Source organism: Dipodomys merriami, unplaced genomic scaffold (genome assembly GCF_024711535.1).
Source record: "Dipodomys merriami isolate MVZ:Mamm:240054 unplaced genomic scaffold, mDipMer1.0.p SCAF_1467, whole genome shotgun sequence".
Taxonomy (NCBI): Eukaryota; Metazoa; Chordata; class Mammalia; order Rodentia; family Heteromyidae; genus Dipodomys; species Dipodomys merriami.
In genome coordinates this window covers 35,049-54,088 of record NW_027202790.1, presented here as the reverse complement: position 1 = coordinate 54,088, position 19,040 = coordinate 35,049, and the positions used below count along the sequence as shown (strand labels likewise).

Here is a 19,040-nt window from a genome sequence, read left to right as displayed (position 1 = left end):
GCTTGTGCCTTTAACCCTAGCTACTCAGGAGACTGAGATCTGAGGATTGTGTTCCAAAGCCAGCCTGGGCAGGAAAGTCCATGAGATTATCATCTCCAATGAGACACCAGAAAATTGAAAGTGGAGCTGTGGCTCAAAGTGGTAGAGTGTGCTAGCCTTGAGCAAAAAGAGTTCAATGACAGCTCCCAGAACCTGAGTTCAAGCCCTGCCAACCAAAAAAAATAATAATAATAACGTGATAAAACATCAGAGAATAAGTATTGAAAACCAATGGGGAGGTGATCTAGCAGGGGTAGTTAAGGAAAGCTTGCCATAGAAATGATATCTGAGCTCACGCCTGTCATCCTAGCCTCTCAGGAGGCTGACTGAACATCATGGCTCAGAGCCAACCTAGGCTGGCAAGTTCATGAGATTCTTGTCTCCAATGAACCACCAGGAACCTGAAAGTGCAGTTGTGGTTCAAGTGGCAAAGTCCTAGCCTTGAGCAAAAATGCTAAGGAACAGTACCCAGGCCCTGAGTTCAAGCCTCAGGATTGGCACATACACACATTAAAAAAAAAATCATGCCGGGTGCCAGTGGCTCAAGCCTGTCACCCTAGCTACTCAGGAGGCTGAGATCTGAGGATCCCGGTTCAAAGCCAGCCCGGGCAGAAAAGTCCGTGAGACTCCTATCTCCAATTAACCACCAGAAAACCAGAAGTGGTGCTGTGGCTCAAATGGTGGAGCGCTCGCCTTGAGCTGAAGAGCTCAGGGACAGCGCCCAGGCCCAGAGTTCAAGCCCCATGACCAAACCCCCCCCCCCAAAAAAAAAAATCACAGTAGAAGGCCATATGTTTCTTCCTTTTTTTTTTTGTCTTTATTTCCTAAATGGGAATAAAAACCAATTCACAATATGGATAGTAGAACAGATTTCCCTAAAAGCTGGTAAGGTATAATAATAAAGTTTAAAGGCTCAGTTTTTAGGATCCCTCCTCATATTTTACTTCATAAATAATCTTTTGGAACGTTGAACCAGAAATGGTTTTAAAAACCCAAATACTGAAATACCCCTTTTCCTCCCACAAAAATGAAATATCTTGGTGAAAACTGTGCCGAAACACCAGGTTTGTCTGAATCAATCTTTATCCTGTTTTAGGAATCCACAGCTTGCAGCTCAAGTGTTGTTTGGAGGAATTGTGTAGTAAATTACAGGATTTGCAGAGGGAAATAGGGTCAGAGGCAAAGACTTTGTATCTGAAACACAAACAAAAAAAAAGAGCATTGGGCCAGGCTGCTTATGGCTCATGCCTATCATCCTAGCTACTCAGGAGGCTGAGGTGTGAGGATCGTGGTTCAAAGCCAGCCCGGGCAAAAAGGCCCCTGAGATTCTTCTCTCCACTAAACAAGACCACGCGGCGCCTGGGCTTTCCCAGGGTTGGGAAAAATGGCAGAGGCACCAGCCACAGTCCAGACACAGTCAGTTTGGGCTACTGTGACAAAATGCCTTAGACTGGTTAAGCTAGCTTAGAAGCAATAAAAATTGTGCATGGTTCTGCACGCGAAGTTCCAGGTTAAAGGCACAAACTACTTACACACCTGCTTCCCGGTAACCACCATCTTCTCATGGAAGTTACAGGGACAGAGAGTCTCCCCAGGCCTCTTTGGTGGTGATGACCCCACCCCTACCTGCCTTTGACCTCCTGCCCAGGACTCCGCCTCCAGATGATGTCACCGTGGGGGACTTGGGGAAGGGGTCAGACGTAGTGACATGACTATGGAAGGCAGGAAAGAATTGAGGTGGCTTGCGATTGAAAGGGCCTCTGTGCATCCAGTCGTGTTGTTAATTTCCAGATCGAGAGACCTGGATGTGGGACATAACCAGGAAGTGGCCTTGATTTGAGAAAATGTCAATTTGGGGGAGGGAGAGAGCATTCAAGGTCATGGAGTCAGAAAGATGGTGGCTGGCTGGCTAGAGTGATTCACACAAACATACGTACACCAGAGTGAGCAAGGGAGGGAGAAATTAGGCATGTGCCAATGAGTAGCAGCTGGGGAATGTAGATGAAGGAAATTCAGGAATTTCTTTCAGTGTTCTTGAAGATAACAAATTTGAAATTGTGTGTGAGAGAGAGACAAAGACAAAGAGAGACAGAGAGAGAGAGTACTAGGGCTTGAACTCAGGACTTGGGCTCTGTCCCTTAGCTTTTAGGCTCCAGGGTGGCACTCCACCACTTGAGCCACACCTCCACTTACGGCTTTTTGCTGGCTAATTGGAGATAAGAACCTCATGGACTTCTCTGTCCCGACTTGCACTGATCTGAGATCCTCAGCTCTCGGCCTCCTGAGTAGCTGGGATTACAGGCACGGCCACCCGTACTGGCTTAGATTGGAAATGAACAAAACACACCAAAGACCTTCTATATAAAAAAATGATCGTAAACATCTGGACATCTCATTTTCTGTTTTTCTTCAGATGAGATCACTGCTAGCTTCCGTCGCTTTGGCCCTTTGATTGTGGATTGGCCTCATAAAGCTGAGAGCAAATCCTACTTTCCTCCTAAAGGTAATTCCCAAGAGCCCCACATGTAAATGGCTTTCCTCCCTATGTTCTTTCATCTTTAGCCTTTCCACAAATGTACATCTTCATTGCAAACATCTTTCATTCTCAAATTTATATTTTTCTATTTGTGTCTTCACATTTTCTTTTCTTTTTTTTGGGGGGGGGGGTCCGGTCGTGGGGCCTGAACTCTGGGCCTGGGCCCTGTCCCTCAGCTCTTCAGCTCAAGGCTAGCGCTCTACCACTTGAGCCACAGTGCTACTTCCGGCTTTTTTCTTTTTGCTTATGTGGTGCTGAGGAATCGAACCCAGGGCCTCATGCATGCAAGGCAAGTGCTCTACCACTGAGCCACCTTCCCAGCCCCTGTCTTCTTCACATTTTCTATCCTACTGTACTTTTAAAAAATTTTTTCCTCAAGGCTGGTGCTTTACCATTTCAGCCACAGTTCCACTGTCAGCTTTTTGGTGGTTAGAGATAAGAATCTTGCAGACTTTTTCCTGCCCAGGATGACTTTGAACCTCAATCCTCAGATCTCAGCCTCTTGATAGCTAGGATTAAAGGCGTGAACCACTAGCCCTGGCTTACCCTACTGTACCTTTCATTCTAATTTGTTTTTACTCCGAAAGATGTTTCAGGATCCTCCCAAAATGAAGTCTCTCATGTTATTATCAAAACTGGTATGCATATGAAACTTAAGCTTTAGTATTATTTTTTCTTTTCTTTTTTGGGGGGGTCCAGTTGTGGGGCCTGAACTCTGGACCTGGGCGCTGTCCCTCAGCTCTTCAGCTCAGGGCTAGCGCTCTACCACTTGAGCCACAGCGCCACTTCCGGCTTTTTTCTTTTTGCTTATGGGGTGCTGAGGAATCGAACCCAGGGCCTCATGCATGCAAGGCAAGCACTCTACCACTGAGCCACCTTCCCAGCCCCTATTCCTTTCCTTTCTTAGTTTTGGTTTATGCAGTCTGTATCCTCAAGAATGACCATAGGGATGAGGAAGCTCATGAAGCTTTGGTCTTTTCCTTTAGGCTATGCATTCCTGCTGTTTCAAGACGAGAGCTCTGTCCAGGCGCTCATCGACGCTTGCATCGAAGAGGACGGCAAACTCTACCTGTGTGTCTCCAGCCCCACCATCAAGGACAAGCCTGTGAGTGCAGTGCGGCGTGCGCCTGGCCTGCGCCATAGCCAGGCTCCTAAGTAGGATCTAAACTAAACGCTTTGGCCCTTCCGTGGATCCGCGCACCACCATTTCACCCCTAACTCTTGGAGTAGGGGAAGCCATTTTCGTGTCTAAACATGTCCTTTGAGAATGCATTTTATATTGATGAAGCTGCTGAATTTCCTGTGGAAAATGCAACTCCAGTTCACCAACCTCCGTCCTTGCTTGGACTGAAGTGTTACAGTGCTGTCCTTCACTTTTTTGCAGAGGGAGCTCTCCCAAAATAGACCTGATTGATTCTGTGTATGGATATACACACCTATACATCCATATGCACATAAACACACATATAGGTATCCATATACACATGAATTTGTGTATATGCATATAGGCCTACGTATTCATTTCTATATACATATATATATATGTATTATATATGTTACATATTATTAATATAATAACTTGGGCTGGGAATGTGACTTAGTGGTAGCGTGCTTGCCTAGCATACCTTAAGCCCTGGGTTTGATTCCTCAGTACCAGATAAACAGAAAAAGCTGGAAGTAGCACTGTGGCTCAAGTGGCAGAATGCTAGTCTTGAGCAAAAGAAACTGAAGGGACAGTGCGTAGTCCCTGAGTTCAAGCCCTAGGACTGACAAAAAAAACAAAAAAAGGGAAAGCTCAGGGGCAGTGCCCAGACCTTGATCAACTTCAAGCTCCACAACTGACAATAAACCCCCCAAACTTACAAATATAATATATAATAATGTTTTATATATTGTATATTATGTGTGTGTGTGTGTGTGTGTGTGTGTATTGTGTGTGTTTTGGATCGTTTGATCAGGAACATTCTTCTAAGACGTTTTGTGACCTTCTTGCCACCACTCATTTTATCTAGTAGATACTCTATGCCACGTTGTTTAGGTCATTCAGTGGCATAACTCTGACTTTAGTATATCATTGGTATGTGTATTTTGGAATACCTTGCTTAACTTTGGTATGGACATTTATAACATTTTTGTTTTCTTTTTGTGCCAGTCTTGGGCTTGAACTCAAGGCCTGGGCGCTGTCCCTGAACTATTTTGCTCAAGGCTAGCACACTACCACTTGAAGCCACAGCTACACTTATAGCTTTCTGGTCATTGGAGATAAGAGTCCCATAGACTTTCCTGTCCAGGCTGGCTTTGAACCATGATCCTTAGATCTCAGCCTCTTGAGTAGCTAGAATTACCAGCACCAGGGGCTGGGAAAGTGGCTCAGTCGTAGAGTGCTTGCCTTGCATGCATGAGGCCCTGGGTTCGATTCCTCAGCACCACATAAGCAGAAAAAGCTGGAAGTGGTGCTGTGGCCCAAAGTGGTAGAACACTAGGCTTGAGCTGAAGAGCTGAGGGACAGCGCCCAGGTCCAGAGTTCAGGCCCCATGACCAGCTAAAAATAAAAATAAAATAAAATAGAATTACCAGCACCAGGGCCTGGTTTATAACAGTTAATTTTAAATTAGCAAGCAATTTTAAAAAAGGTACGTGACTCTGGTAGTCTATTATTTTATTCACTTTTAATTTTAATTGTTTTGAATTATCTTCTAATAGTTGTACAAAGGGATTTCATTCAACATGGCAGTTTGGTACATGGTTCTTAATTGAGCTAATGAACACACTGAAGCATTTTATTAAAGAAAAGCTTATTAGAAATATCAGCAATATTTTTCCTTGAAATGCTCCTTGAAAAAATACAATGATGCTAATTTCTGTAGCACTGTAATTGTAAGTAGCGCTGACGCTGTGCTATACTTAAATTACAAAAATATAGGAGGGTTGGATAAACTAGAGGTTCCCAGGCCTGAAAAATAGCTAATTAACTTATAATTAAGGACCTATTCAGTGATTTGGTTTATTTTTTTCTTTCTTTATTTTTGCCAGTCATGGAACTTGAACTCAGGGCCTGGGCATTCATTGTCTCTGAGCTCTTCTGCTCAAGACGAGTGCTCTGCCACTTGAGCTACAGCACCACTTCTAATTTGGTGGTTCATTGGAGATAAGTGTCTCATAGACTTTCCTGCCCAGGCTGGCTTTGAACCACAATCCTCAGATCTCAGCCTCTTGAGTAGCTAAGATGTGAGCCACTAGCTCCTGACAGTAATTTGGTTTAAAGTCTTGTTTCACACCTTTGTTGATATGGTATGATATAAATTATTGCATTTAAAAGTAAAATTCTTAGCTGGGTGATGGTGGCCCATACCTATAATCCTAGCTGCTCAGGAGGCGAGGCTGAGATCTGGAGAATTATTACCATTTTTTTCCCCCTCCAGAATCCATCTCCAAAATAACCAGGCTGCAGGCATGGCTTCTATGGTCAGTGAAATGCATGGATTCAAGCCCTGGTACTGAAAACAAACCAACAATAATTTTTTTTTTGGTCGGTCGTGGGGCTTGAACTCGGGCCTGGGCGCTGTCCCTCAGCTCTTCAGCTCAAGGCTAGCGCTCTACCACTTGAGCTACAACGCCACTTCTGGTTTTCTGGTGGTTTATTGGAGATAAGAGTTTCATGGACTTCCCTGCCCAGGCTGGCTTTGAACCACGATCCTCAGATCTCAGCCTCCCGAGTAGCTATGATTACAGGTGTGAGCCACTGGTGCCTGACTCCAACAATAATTTTAAACATTTAAAAATGGTTTAATCTGAAACTTGTTGATTTACATCCTCTGTAGGTGCAGATTCGGCCCTGGAATCTGAGTGACAGCGACTTTGTGATGGATGGTTCACAGCCACTTGACCCAAGAAAAACAATATTTGTGGGTGGCGTTCCTCGACCCCTACGAGCTGGTAAGATCAAACAAACAAGAAAACCTTTTATACTCTAGCATCTGAAATGCAAAGAGCAGGGGCTGGGAAGGTGGCTCAGTGGTAGGGTGCTCACCTAGCATGCATGAAGCCCTGGGATTGATTCCTCAGTACCACATACACAGAAGGAAACAGAAGTGGCGCTGTGGTTCAAGTGGTAGAGTTCTAGCCTTGAGCACAAAGAAGCTCAGGGACAGTGCCCAGGTCCTGAGTTCAAGCCCCAGGACTGGCAAGAAAAAGACCTTCAAGGATAAATGCATAAACATTTAAGCTGCATAAACATTTGAGCTGGGTGTTGGTGGCTCACACCTGTAATCCTAGCTACTCAGGAGGCTGAAATTTGGGGATTATAGTTCAAAGCCAGCCCTGGCAGGAAGTCTATGGGACTCTTATTTCTAACTAACCATCAGAAAACCGGAAGTGAAGCTGAGCTCAAAGTGGTAGAGCACTAGCCTTGAGCAAAAATACTCAGGGACAGTACCCAGGCCCTGAGTTCAAACCCCAGGTCTGGCATAAAAAAAGAGAAAGAAAAGAAAAAAGTACATTGTAAAGCAGCTAGCTCATAGTTAAAAAATTAAGATTGGACCCTGTAATTCTAGCATATCTGGAATCCTGTAATTCTAGCTACATAAGAGGAGATCCAGAGGACTGAATTGTCAAGCCAGATTCCATCTCCATAATAGCCAACAAAAAGGAAGGCTGGAGTTGTGGTTCAAGCAGTAGAGCACATGTCAAGGAAGCAAGCCCAACCAGTGTGAGGTCAAGTTCAAACCCTAATACTGGTCAAGGAAGGAAGATTGGAAACAAGGAAGGAGGGATGGAGGGAAGGAAGGAAGACAGGCAGGCAAAAAATTAACCTCATGTTAAGTTGACATCAACCTAATGTAGGAATGAGTTCGATTTTAAGAATTATTTTACTGATGGAGCTCAGAGGACAGATGAACCGCCTTTGATGAAGCCATCGGTGTGAGCTGGCTGACTTTGGCCGATCTCAACTTGCACCTTTTCCCCTGGCCTGTTTAGTGGAGCTCGCAATGATCATGGACCGGCTGTATGGCGGCGTCTGCTACGCCGGCATCGACACAGACCCTGAGCTCAAGTACCCCAAAGGAGCTGGGCGCGTTGCCTTCTCTAATCAACAGAGCTACATAGCTGCTATTAGCGCCCGCTTTGTTCAGCTGCAGCATGGAGAGATAGATAAACGGGTAAGTTACTCCTAGACCGCATTCTGGAAACTTCTAGAACTTTCCACCCATGATACTGACATATCTCAGAAGTAAGATTAATTAGAATGGTAATTTTTTTTTTAATGTGATCGTAAATCCACAGCTAACAATTGGGTCGGGTGGGGTGGGGGGAGGAAGGGGATCAATATTCTAAGAATTTCCTTTGAATTTCTGCTGTCTTATGTTTTTGTTCTGGGAACACTGATCAGTTTTTTTTTTTTTTTTTTTTTTTGGGGGGGGTCCGGTCGTGGGGCCTGAACTCGGCCTGGGTGCTGTCCCTCAGCTCTTCAGCTCAAGGCTAGCGCTCTACCACTTGAGCCACAGCACCACTTCCGGCTTTTTTTCTTTTTGCTTATGTGGTGCTGAGGAATGGAACCCAGGGCCTCGAGCATGCAAGGCAAGTGCTCTACCACTGAGCCACCTTCCCAGCCCTTGTGATCAGTGTTTTTGAGTTTAATCTTTTCTAAATTATCATCTCCATTTAGTCATTCATTCACTCATTTGTTCAATGTAGATTTATGGGATAACTTGTACTATGTCAGGTTGTGAATATGAATGTACTTGACACACCCTGACCTTGTTTTTGTTTTGTTCTGTTTTGAAATCTTGGGAAGACATAAATATATCTCAGTGAGCCCTATTATTTTTTAATTCACTATGATAATGTAATATATAGTTGAGTGAATTTAATTCTAGTACTATCCCTCAGAAACTTTAATGATAGCAGATTAGATAGTAGAAAAAAATCATCTTTTTATTTGTAGTCTGTTTCTCTGAACAGCTGATAGCTAATATTTTTAGCAATTAAATAAAATTCCTCATAGGGGGCCAGTGGATCACACCTGTCATCCCAGCTACTCAGGAGGCTGAGATCTAAGGATCACAGTTCAAAGCCAGCTTGGGCAGGAAAGTCCGTGAGACTCTTACCGCCAATTAACTACCAGAAAACCAGAGGTGGCATTATGGCTTAAGTGGTAAAATGCTAGCCTTGAACTGGAGAGCTGAGGGACAGGGTCCAGGCCCAGAGTTCAAGCCCCATGACTGACAAAAAAAAAAAATCCTCTGTTGAGTGTATCCTCAGAATGTGAGAGCTAAAGTCAAACCCCAAAATCAGTTCTTTCTTCTTTCTAGTGTATTCTGAGAGTCTATATTCCATGATGTAAGTCTATTTTCCATGATGTAGATTCCTTATCTCTCTCTTTCTCTCTGTTTTTTTCTTTTTTGCCAGTCCTGGGGCTTCAACTCTGGACCTGGGCTCTGTCCCAGAGCTTTTGTGCTCAAGGCTAGCGCTCTGCCACTTGCACTACAGTTCCATTCAGGCTTTTTGGTGGTTCATTGGAGATAAGAGTCTCACAGACTTTCCTGCTCTGGGCTGCCTTTGAACCATGATCCTCAGATCTCAGCCTCCTGAGTAGCTGGGATGACAGGCGTGAGCCACCAGCTCCCGCTTAGATTCTTTATCTTTGCATGTCACACCTTCAACAAATATCACAGTGCTGAGAAATTCCTGTCCTATCAAGTTTCTTCTCTGCGTCCGGGACCCTCATTTTCTACCAGTCCTCTTCGGAGTGTGGTCTGGGGACCAAATGCTGCCGGAGTTTGTGTACGAGAATCTGGAAGCTGCATTTCCCCAGCACGGCTGGTGTCAGCTGACAACTGCCTTTGCTAGAAAAGACTTGCTGATGAAGGCAGCACTTTTGATTTCTCTTCTGATTACACTCCCTGCCTCCCGGCAGCCTGGCGCTTTGATTAGCACTGATAATGGAGTCCAGCCCTTGACAGCCTTGGGCTCAGAGTCTGGCTGGCTGGCTGGCTGGGTGGATGATAGATGGGTGGATGGATGGGTGGGTGGGTGGGTGGATGGATGGATGGATGGATGGATGGGTGGGTGGGTGGGTGAACAGATAGATGGATGGATGGATGGATGGATGGGTGGATGGATGGGTGGATGGGTGGGTGGATGGGTGGATGGGTGGGTGGGTGGGTGGGTGGGTGGGTGGGTGGGTGGGTGAATGGATGGATGGGTGGGTGGATGGATGGATGGGTGGGTGGATGGGTGGGTGGGTGGATGGGTGGGTGGGTGGATGGGTGGGTGGATGGGTGGGTGGGTGAACAGATAGATGGATGGACCCATGGATGGATGGAACTATGCTGTTCTTATCTCAGATATAGAACCATCCATTCTGTGCAGGCTTACACGCACTGCTTCTGTTTTATGTCAATTCTATTCTACTTAGTGGATAGGAAAAAATGCAAGCCAGGTGCTGGTGGCTCACGCCTGTCATCCTAGCTACCCAGGAGGCTGAGATCTGAGGATTGCAGTTCAAAGCCAGCCGGGACAGGAAAGTATGTGAGAGTCTTATGTCCAATGAACCACCAGAAAACCAGAAGTGGCGCTGTGGCTCAAGTGGTAGAGCGCTCGCCTGGAGCTGAAGAGCTGAGGGACAGCGCCCAGGCCCGGAGTTCAGGCCCCACGACTGGTGGGGAGAAAAAGAAAAAAAAATGCAAAATAATAAGACATTGTACACTAATGGGAACACATGCAAGACGAAAATATATACTATAAACTTGGGCAAAGGGGATGTTAGTCACTGTGTATTTATGCCTTCCTGCTTTTTTCTTCCTTCCTTCCTTCCTCTCTTTCTCTCTCTCTCTCTCTCTCTTTCTCTCTTTCTCTCTTTCTCTCTTTCTTTTCTTTCTTTCTTTCTTTCTTTCTTTCTTTCTTTCTTTCTTTCTTTCTTTCTTTCTTTCTTTCTCTATTTCTTTCTTTCTTTCTTTCAGCTTGAACTCAGGTCCTGGGTGCTGTGCACACCACTTGAACCACAGCTCCACTTCTGACTTTTTTTTTGAGTTATTAAAGAGTCTCACGGACTTTCCTGCCCGGGCTGGCTTTGAACCGTGATCCTCAGATCTCAGTCTCCTGAGTAGCTGGGATGACAGGCGGGAGCCACCAGCACCTGACACTCCTTGATCTTTATTCACAAACACACACATTTCACTGTTCACTCCTGCATGCCAGTTTCAGAACTGTGTGAAGCTCATTATTGGAGACACTCAGATGTGAGTCCTTTACAATGGAACCCTTTGATGGAGCTTTCCCTACTATGATGGGGTGGACCTACTGGTCTATTGTGTATCCGGGTCTTTCCTGCTCACCCCTCACCAGGATTCCTTGTCTCAGAGTGCTCCAGGGATGGTTTGGGGGTGTCAGTTTCTCCCAGGAGTCCCTCTGAGGCTAAAAATAACCGGCCCTTTGCTAGCTGGTGAGTCAAGAGGTTATTTTTAATGCTTGGAAGGCTCGAATGACAGGTTGGCCTCTTGAACGCTGCGACATTTTAGACCCAAAGTCAGCCGTTCTCCCTGACAGAGAACAAAGCCAGGATTGAGAGAGCGCGGGACCCGGCCCCATCTGGTCTGACCAGAGTGGCAGGTTTGTGATGATCACGCAGGCCGTGCACGAGGCCAGGCTCCAGGGCGACTTCCCACTCACCGAGATCTTCCAGTGACATGGGGAAGTGGGGTCATTCAGCTGAGGGGGCAGGGTCTGCTGGAAATAAGGATGTCAGCTTGTAAGGAACTAGGCAAGACCAAAGTTCACTTCTGCTCGCTCAGGAAGCCATGCTGGGCAGCCATCCACCCTGGATTTATCTACTGGGGATGTGCTCTTTGTTCTGATTGGTTAGAACTTAAGATTCATGGTCCTGTGCCATTGGCCAGTTTGAAAGGGGTGTTAAACGTTTCTCTGAGCAGGGAAGCAAACAGGACCTTGTCAGCGGAAACAGGCCATACCCAGTTGGTGCTCTCCCAGCTGAGCCATGCCTCCAGCCCCTAGAAATCAATTTCTTGTAACAGGATGTGGCTTAACTAAATGATTTTTTTTTTTGGCCAATTCTGAGGCTTAAACTAGGGGTCTAGGCACTGTACCTGAACTTTTGTTCAAGGTTACTTCTACCACTTGAGCCACAGCACCACTTCCAGCTTTTTTCTGAGTAGTTTATTAGAAATAAAAATCTTTTTTTTTTTTTTGGTCAGTTGTGAGACGTTTGAATTCTGGGCCTGGGCGCTGTCCCTCAGCTCTTCAGCTCAAGGCTAGCGCTCTACCACTTGAGTCCCAGCATCACTTCTGGTTTTCTGGTGGTTCACTGGAGATCAGAGTCTCACAGACTTTCCTGCCCAGGCTGGCTTTGAACCGTGATCCTCAGATCTCAGCCTCCTGAGTAGCTAAGATACCAGGTGTGAGCCACCAGAGCCTGGCTTAAAGCTGTAAGATGGCGGCCAGCCTTGAAAGAGCAGCGCTAATGTCAAGCAGCTACTTTGACAGAAAGAGATTCTCCCACGTGTGTTTGAGAATCTCCTGTGGGTTCAATCTCAAACAGTTGTCTTTGCTTTATGATTTTGAGTGAAATCCCTTCCCTTTACCCCCCCACCCCCACCCTTGGTTCAGTGCTTAGTGAGAAGACAAAAACCACAAAAGGAACGATCGTTTCAAAGCCTTCTAAAAATTCCCAAAAGAACCCAGACATTGGTCACTCACACCTGGAATCCCAGCACCCCAGGAGGCTGAGATCTCAGGATCACTGTTCAAAGCCAGTCCAGGGCAGAAAAGGCCATGAGACTCTCTTCTCCAATGAACCATGACAAAATCCAGAAGGAGGAGCTGTGGTTCAAGTGGTAGAGCACTAGCCTTGAGCATAAAAAGCTCAGGGACAGCGCCCAGACCCTGAGTTCAAGTTCCAGCACTGACTCTCTCTCTCTCTGACACACACACACACACACACACACACACACACACACACACACACACACACACACACAATTTTTCTAGATGCACGCTTTCCATCAATAACTGAATTATGAGCCTTGTCTCATTCCTTAGGATGGAAATCATCTCCACATAAGATAACAACTACTGAGCTGGGCACCGGTCGGTGGCCCACGCCTGTCATCCTAGCTACTCAGGAGGCTGAGATCTGAGGATCAAGGTTCAAAGCCAGCCCAGGGAGGAAAGTCCATGAGACTCTTACCTCCAATGAACCACCAGAAAACTGGAAATGGTGCCGTGGCTCAAGTGGTAGAGTGCTCGCCTTGAGCTGAAGAGCTGAGGGACAGCGCCCAGGCCCAGAGTTCAAGCCCCACGACCAACACTCCCTGAAATTGCAAAAAAAATAACAATAAATTAAAAAAAAAAAAAAAACCAAACTAACGCCCGCCTTGTGTTTTCTCTTGGCAGGTGGAAGTGAAGCCATACGTGCTGGATGACCAGCTCTGTGACGAATGCCAGGGGGCCCGTTGTGGGGGGAAGTTCGCCCCCTTTTTCTGTGCTAACGTTACCTGTCTGCAGTATTACTGTGAATATTGCTGGGCGGCCATCCATTCTCGAGCGGGCAGGGAGTTCCACAAGCCTCTGGTGAAGGAGGGAGGGGACCGGCCCCGGCACATTTCATTCCGCTGGAACTAAAGGGCTGCCTGACTGAGCCCGTCACGCTGGCTAGTGTCCGGTTAAGTACACTCTCCCGCCCCCTCCTGACCTCTTCCTCCCCCCCACCCCTCCTCCCAGCCTCTCCACACTGGCATGTCTTCGTAGCAGTGTGTAACCTAACGATAGTATAATGAAAAAGAATGGCCTATATAATGTAGGTGTTTTGTAGATTCCTGTACGGCTAGTCTGTAGGAGCTCTTTTTTTTTTCTTTCTTTTTTTTTCCTTTTTTCTTTCCATCATGGTTGGTGTCTGAAGTTCCCATTCCCTTGGTTTCCCCCAGGACCAAGCGAATCCAAACTTCCTGCAGCGTATTTCTTAGAGGAGAAAGAGAAACTTATTTAACAGAGAAATGAAACAATAGAGTATTTTGGGTTTTTACTTAAATTATTGTGAATAATAGAACATATACGAATACTTTTATTAAAAAATAACCATGCAACAGTAACACTATTGATCTGTCCAGACACAATTTCCGAACCTCCACCCCCCCCACCCCCCCACCCCGGGCAGTGCTTTTTGCCTTATTGTCTTTTCCGTTTTTGTGGGTTTTTTGTTTTTAATTTTTAGTTTGGGTTTTTTTATCTCTTGTTCTTTTCCTTGTCTCTCTCTCTCGCCTCATCTTTTTCCTCTTTTTTTTCTTCTTCCTCCCTTTTCCTTCATCTCTCTCTCTCTCTCTTATGTTTCCCCCATCCTGTTTTTCTTTGTGCGAGCCATGGAGAAAGTGAGCATGGATTATTGAGCAGAAAGAACAGAACATGGCACGTGCATGATTTCCAGCAGCCTCGCCATGGGACTTGAAGGCTCTGGAGGCTGAGTAAAGTTGTACGAGGCCTCCAAGTCATTAGGACATGAGGAAAGCGAGTAAAGTAGGAAGAGCTAGGTTTATTTTCTTTTCAATACTCATTTTTTTTCTTTTAACCCTTCAGAATGTGCAGACTGGGCGGGGTTACTATGAGTTAGACTGTTGGTGCCTGAGAGACCTACCAAAGTTGGAGTTAAAGACCGCTAGGGGGAGCCCGTGACTTCCCTCTCCTTAAAGAGCCAATGTGTAGGAATTTTTATTTTTGGATGTTGCATAGAAACTCTCATTTCCTAACGCTCATCCGTGGCAGGCCGCCTCTGCTCTCTCCATTTTTGACATTAAAAAAAAAAAAGCAGCAAATCTAGACATACCTCAAGGATATTTATATTTTTTTTTAAATTTTTAAAAACAATGTTGTGTTACAATATACTTGTAACCAAAACCAGAAGTGAGAGAAAAACAACACTAACCCCTCCCCCCCAAAAAAAAACAACAACCCCCCAACCAAACAACCACAGAAAACACCAAAAAGTGAAAACAAACACAAATCCAACATACAGATTGGCTCTGATTGGCTTTGGATATCCTGTAATCTAGCTGTAACATAGGACATAATCTAGTTGTAACAACCACAAAAGTTCATTAGAAGTCCAGTAGTTGCAAAGTGGTTTTGTTTTGTTTTGTTTTTCTTCTGCAATTTTTTTGCACTGTGAACAAGTAACCGTGTAAATGTGTGCAAAGGTACATGTATTGACCCCACTCCTATAAAATAACAGAGCAGTACAGTTCCAGAACTCAGCATGGGCCTTTGTCAGTGTCTTAAGTGCCAACTGGATCAGTTAATGCATGCTTTCTTATAAAAACTCTTCTTCGCTTTGACAGACGTTTTCACATGTTTAATTCTCCATAGCCTCTTGAAGGCCCTCTAAGTGAGGGGGGAAAACAAATCACTTTTCTTTGACTTGACATTCTCTTATGAGAGACCACCCCCATCGGTCATTCCAAAAAGACCATTCTGAAGTCTCCACACCATTGCACACAACTCCCATAGCCGAAGGCGATCTTGCTGCTGGCGGGTCACCCACAGACCTGGTACCATCACGGATTCTGCAAAACCAAAGACTTGGCCCAGCCTGGCTGTAGAACCACCTAGCTTGATGAAGTCCTAGTGATTGTCTTGTGTCTTGAGGGAGACCTATTTGTCTGTCCTTCTCTTGGGAGGACGGGCTTTTTACTAGTTTCCTGTCGAGTTCCAAAGGTGAAAAGTCTCCCGTGAAATCCCAGCGAGCCATTGAGGATGTGAGTAGGTGCCCCAGGGCCTCTCTTTTCTCCCGAACCCCCATGATTCTTCTTGGAATGTCCAATTCACCTCTCTTTTATCTTCCTTTCTCAGTGCTTGGGAGGTGGCTTGAGATTGTCGCTGTTTCTAGAAGCAGCAACAAAGACCTAACCAGAACTAACACTGATGTGGGGAGGGGGGGCGGGGGGGGAGCTAGCTTTGAAATACTGATTTTGTGGGTTTCTTTGATTTTTTTCCTTCTCTCCCCCTTCCCCCCCCCCCCCCGCCTTTGTACATGACCTGCTGATTTTCGGTACAGTGTTTTTTGTAGCTAACTTATTTTGCCATGCACATAATGTATATTTGTTATGCACTACTTTTGTATATCTTGTTTTTCCAACAGTGAACATTTTTTAGGCCTACTTTTCACTGACGGGATATCTCCTTATGCAATACCTCAATTTTTCATATTGCAAAGAGTAGCTTTTTGTACTTTTTATTACGGAGAGATCTTCATATACTTCATTTTTTAATATAAATAATTTTAATAAATTTTATTTTCTTATATTCTGCTTTTTATACATTTCAGTGCTCTGCATACATTTTAAACAATGAATGTTACGCACTGGGAATGCTATTGTACAGTCTGCAGAGGAAAGCATGCTTAAACACAGCGGTGTACTGTCATTTAAGAAATAGTCTATATATAGAGTCACAAATTAAGGGGGATTTTTTTTTTTTTTCCGCATGAAAATGACAGAGAACACTGTAGTTCCGGACACAAAACACAACACAAAAATTTAAAAAAAAAATGTATAAGCCTAGGGTAGAAATTTAAAATGACAAAATTGTCTTACAGCATCTGAGTAAGTTGTTTTTTTTTTTTTTTTTCAAATAAAAGATTCCTAAAATGCAGACATTTTTCTGGGAGGGTGGTGGTGGTAAAAGTTGAGACATATATATTTTTTTTTTAATCTTAATAAACTTGATGGTAAGTGTTGGATTCCAAGATGTCTGCTCTTCGAAAGGATCTATTTAAAATTTAAAAAAACAAAACTAGCCTGCCATGAGACAGGTGTGTAATGTTAGTGTGCATGACTAATGTAAGAAATTGTTAATTCTACTAATACTTAACTTGTGATTGTGTGACAAGCGTGTTTACAGACGATTTGGTTCTTTGCGTGGCTTATTCGAGGTCCTCCACGGTGATCAGCTAGGACTCTGAACTTTCTCCCTGACAAGGTCCTTCGGATGACATGGGATCCCACTTTGTGGGGGGAGGGGGCTTTCCCATGTGAAGGCAAACACCTTTAGGGTGTCACTTCTTCACGTAGCATGTGCTATCGCATGGCAGAAGCTGTGTACTTACAGCGTAGTTACAGAGTATGACATGGTTATTTTTGCAATGTAAAAATAAAGTGTTTCTGATTTATTTTCTATGTAAACTAGTCCCCTCCCCCCCCCCCGTCCTCCCCCTCCCCCTCCCTCCCCCTCCTGCTCTGATCCCTTCCCTTCCCTCTCCCCAGCTTTGGTATAAAAAAAATCTCCATACACAGATCTCTGCAGAATGCAAACAGAAAAACAAAAACAACAACAACAAAAAAAAACTAAAAAAAAAAAACTAAAAAACTAAAAAACAAACTTGCAACAAGTCGACTTTAGCATTTGCTAAGAATGCTGTTGGAAAAACTTGATAATTCACCCCTTTTGTTTTTGAAGAGTCGCTATCTTCTGTTCAAAGGTGATTGAAAACTTGAATGTGGCGCGTTGTGGCAAGTTAAACTTCAAGTTCTGTGCAATACTTATTTCAGACTTTTTGAAAGATCTTTGCAGTGTAATTCTTTGTTTTTAATTGCAGACATTTGAAAAATGTCGTTTTCTACTGTTAGGAGTAAATCCTCTCTCTTGCTGGTGTTTCTAAAGAAAAGAATCAGAAATCAATCTTTCTACTAATGTAAATTTGAGATTATTTTTAAAAAAAAACAAAGGAATAAAAGAGGTTTTGGTCATTTGCTTTATTTTATTATCTTCTTTTAAAGCTACTGTGATTGATAGCATTGTAAGAATTGGGGCAATATTGTATTCAACTGTTTTATTTTTTATATTTTTAAAATTTAAAGTATAATTAGTTTTTATAATTTTCATCAGATTTTTGTTATATTTTTTGGAAGTGAAACCTTTAGGAAGTGGGTGTCTAGTTTTTACTAATCCCTAATTCCCCCCCTACCCCCGAAGCGTATGGCTCATATTATCAGAAGGAAAAGTTATTTAAGTATGTCAGTTAACTCTACTACTTCGCCGGAGTTCCATATAGTTTTTATTGTGTATGGGGAGGTTGTAGTATTTATTATAGCATTTTAAATAAGGATAATTCATTTTTTTATTAAAGTCATTTTCACTTTAAGTTCCTATTTTTGTATGTTCTACTCTTAAGTTATATAACACAGTTCCTTTTTTAAAAGAGTTCATTTGTTGAAGTGCTAGTGGAAAAAAATTAATGTTATTAAATAGTTTGCAAATGACTATTTATACCAGTATGCATATAATTTTTAAATATTTGTAATGTGAGATGTTGAATGAATAAAACTTTTAACTCAGAGCTCTCTTGATATACTTCTTTCAGGCTTAATACAAGTAGAGTCTGCTTCTGTGGTTGTGGGTGGGACATTAAAAAAAAAAATTAGAGCCAGTGCCAGTGGCTCATGCCTATAATCCCAGCTATTCAGGAGGCTGAGATTGGAGGATCATGGTCTGAAGCAAGCTGGAACCCTGAGACTCTTTATCTCCAAGCAACTCAAAAAGGCTGAAGTGGCAGAACTCTAGCTCTGAGCAGAAACAAAACCACCTCAGGGGAAAATGCCCAGGTTCTGAGTTCAAACCCCAGGCCAAAAAACCCCCCAAAACCCAAAAAACATACAAGCCCTGTTACCCCTTCTCTTTACCTAGCAACCAACAGAACGTGCGTTGATGGTTCAGAGAGAATGGGGGTGCATTTGGTTACATCCTCCACAGTTTCTGTAGGTGTTCTGGGCTGTTCTCAGCACTTTGAGGGGGTGGGGAAGGACATGAATAAATGTTCTTATAGCAAACAGTAGGCCAGTGAAGGATGAACCACAAATGACAGCATCTGTCTTGACATGAGCACATTGAAGATTCTTTCCTCTCTGTAGTCATCTGCCCCTCCTCTAAAAACAAAAGAGGTTGGAGGCATAGCTCAGTTGGTAGAGTGCCAGTGAATGAACTAAAGGTCAGGTCCTGAGTTGACATCTCATTGTTGCAACAATAAAGAAAAGAACCTAGCTCACACCTGTCAACTACTCAGGAGGCTGAGATCTGAGGATTGAGGTTCAAGGCCAGCCTGGGCAGGAAAGACAGACTTTTTTGTTGTTGGTAGTGGTGGTCATAGGGTTTGAACTCTGGGCCTGGGTGCTGTCCCTCAGCTCTTCAGCTCAAGGCTAGTGCTCTACCACTTGAGCCACAGCGCCACTTCTGGTTTGCTGAATGGTTTATTGGAGATAAGAGTCTCACGGCTTTTCCTGCCCAGGCTGGCTTCGAACCTCGAGGTTCAGATCTCAGCCTCCTGTGTAACTAGGATGACAGGAGTGAGCCACTGGCACCCCACCAGGCTGAGACTTTTATCTCAAATGAATACTCAGGAAATACTGCAGGTGGTGCTGTGGCTCAAGTAGTAGAGAGCCTTGAGCACAGAGAAGCTCAGGGACAG

General features: G+C 44.2%; 1 protein-coding gene across 2 annotated transcripts in view; it reads left to right on the top strand.

Moving 5' to 3' along the window:
* Cpeb4 (cytoplasmic polyadenylation element binding protein 4) overlaps positions 1–17,913 on the top strand; it is an 82,807-nt gene extending 64,894 nt beyond the window's left edge. For both annotated transcript variants that reach the window (XM_070021898.1, XM_070021897.1), the window contains 5 exons: positions 2,453–2,542; positions 3,562–3,680; positions 6,397–6,511; positions 7,553–7,734; positions 12,986–17,913. In XM_070021898.1, coding sequence (XP_069877999.1) covers positions 2,453–2,542; positions 3,562–3,680; positions 6,397–6,511; positions 7,553–7,734; positions 12,986–13,213 — 734 coding nt within the window. In that variant the 3' untranslated portion in view covers positions 13,214–17,913. The remainder of the gene's footprint in view (positions 1–2,452; positions 2,543–3,561; positions 3,681–6,396; positions 6,512–7,552; positions 7,735–12,985) is intronic.
* Positions 17,914–19,040: the final 1,127 nt, after the last annotated feature.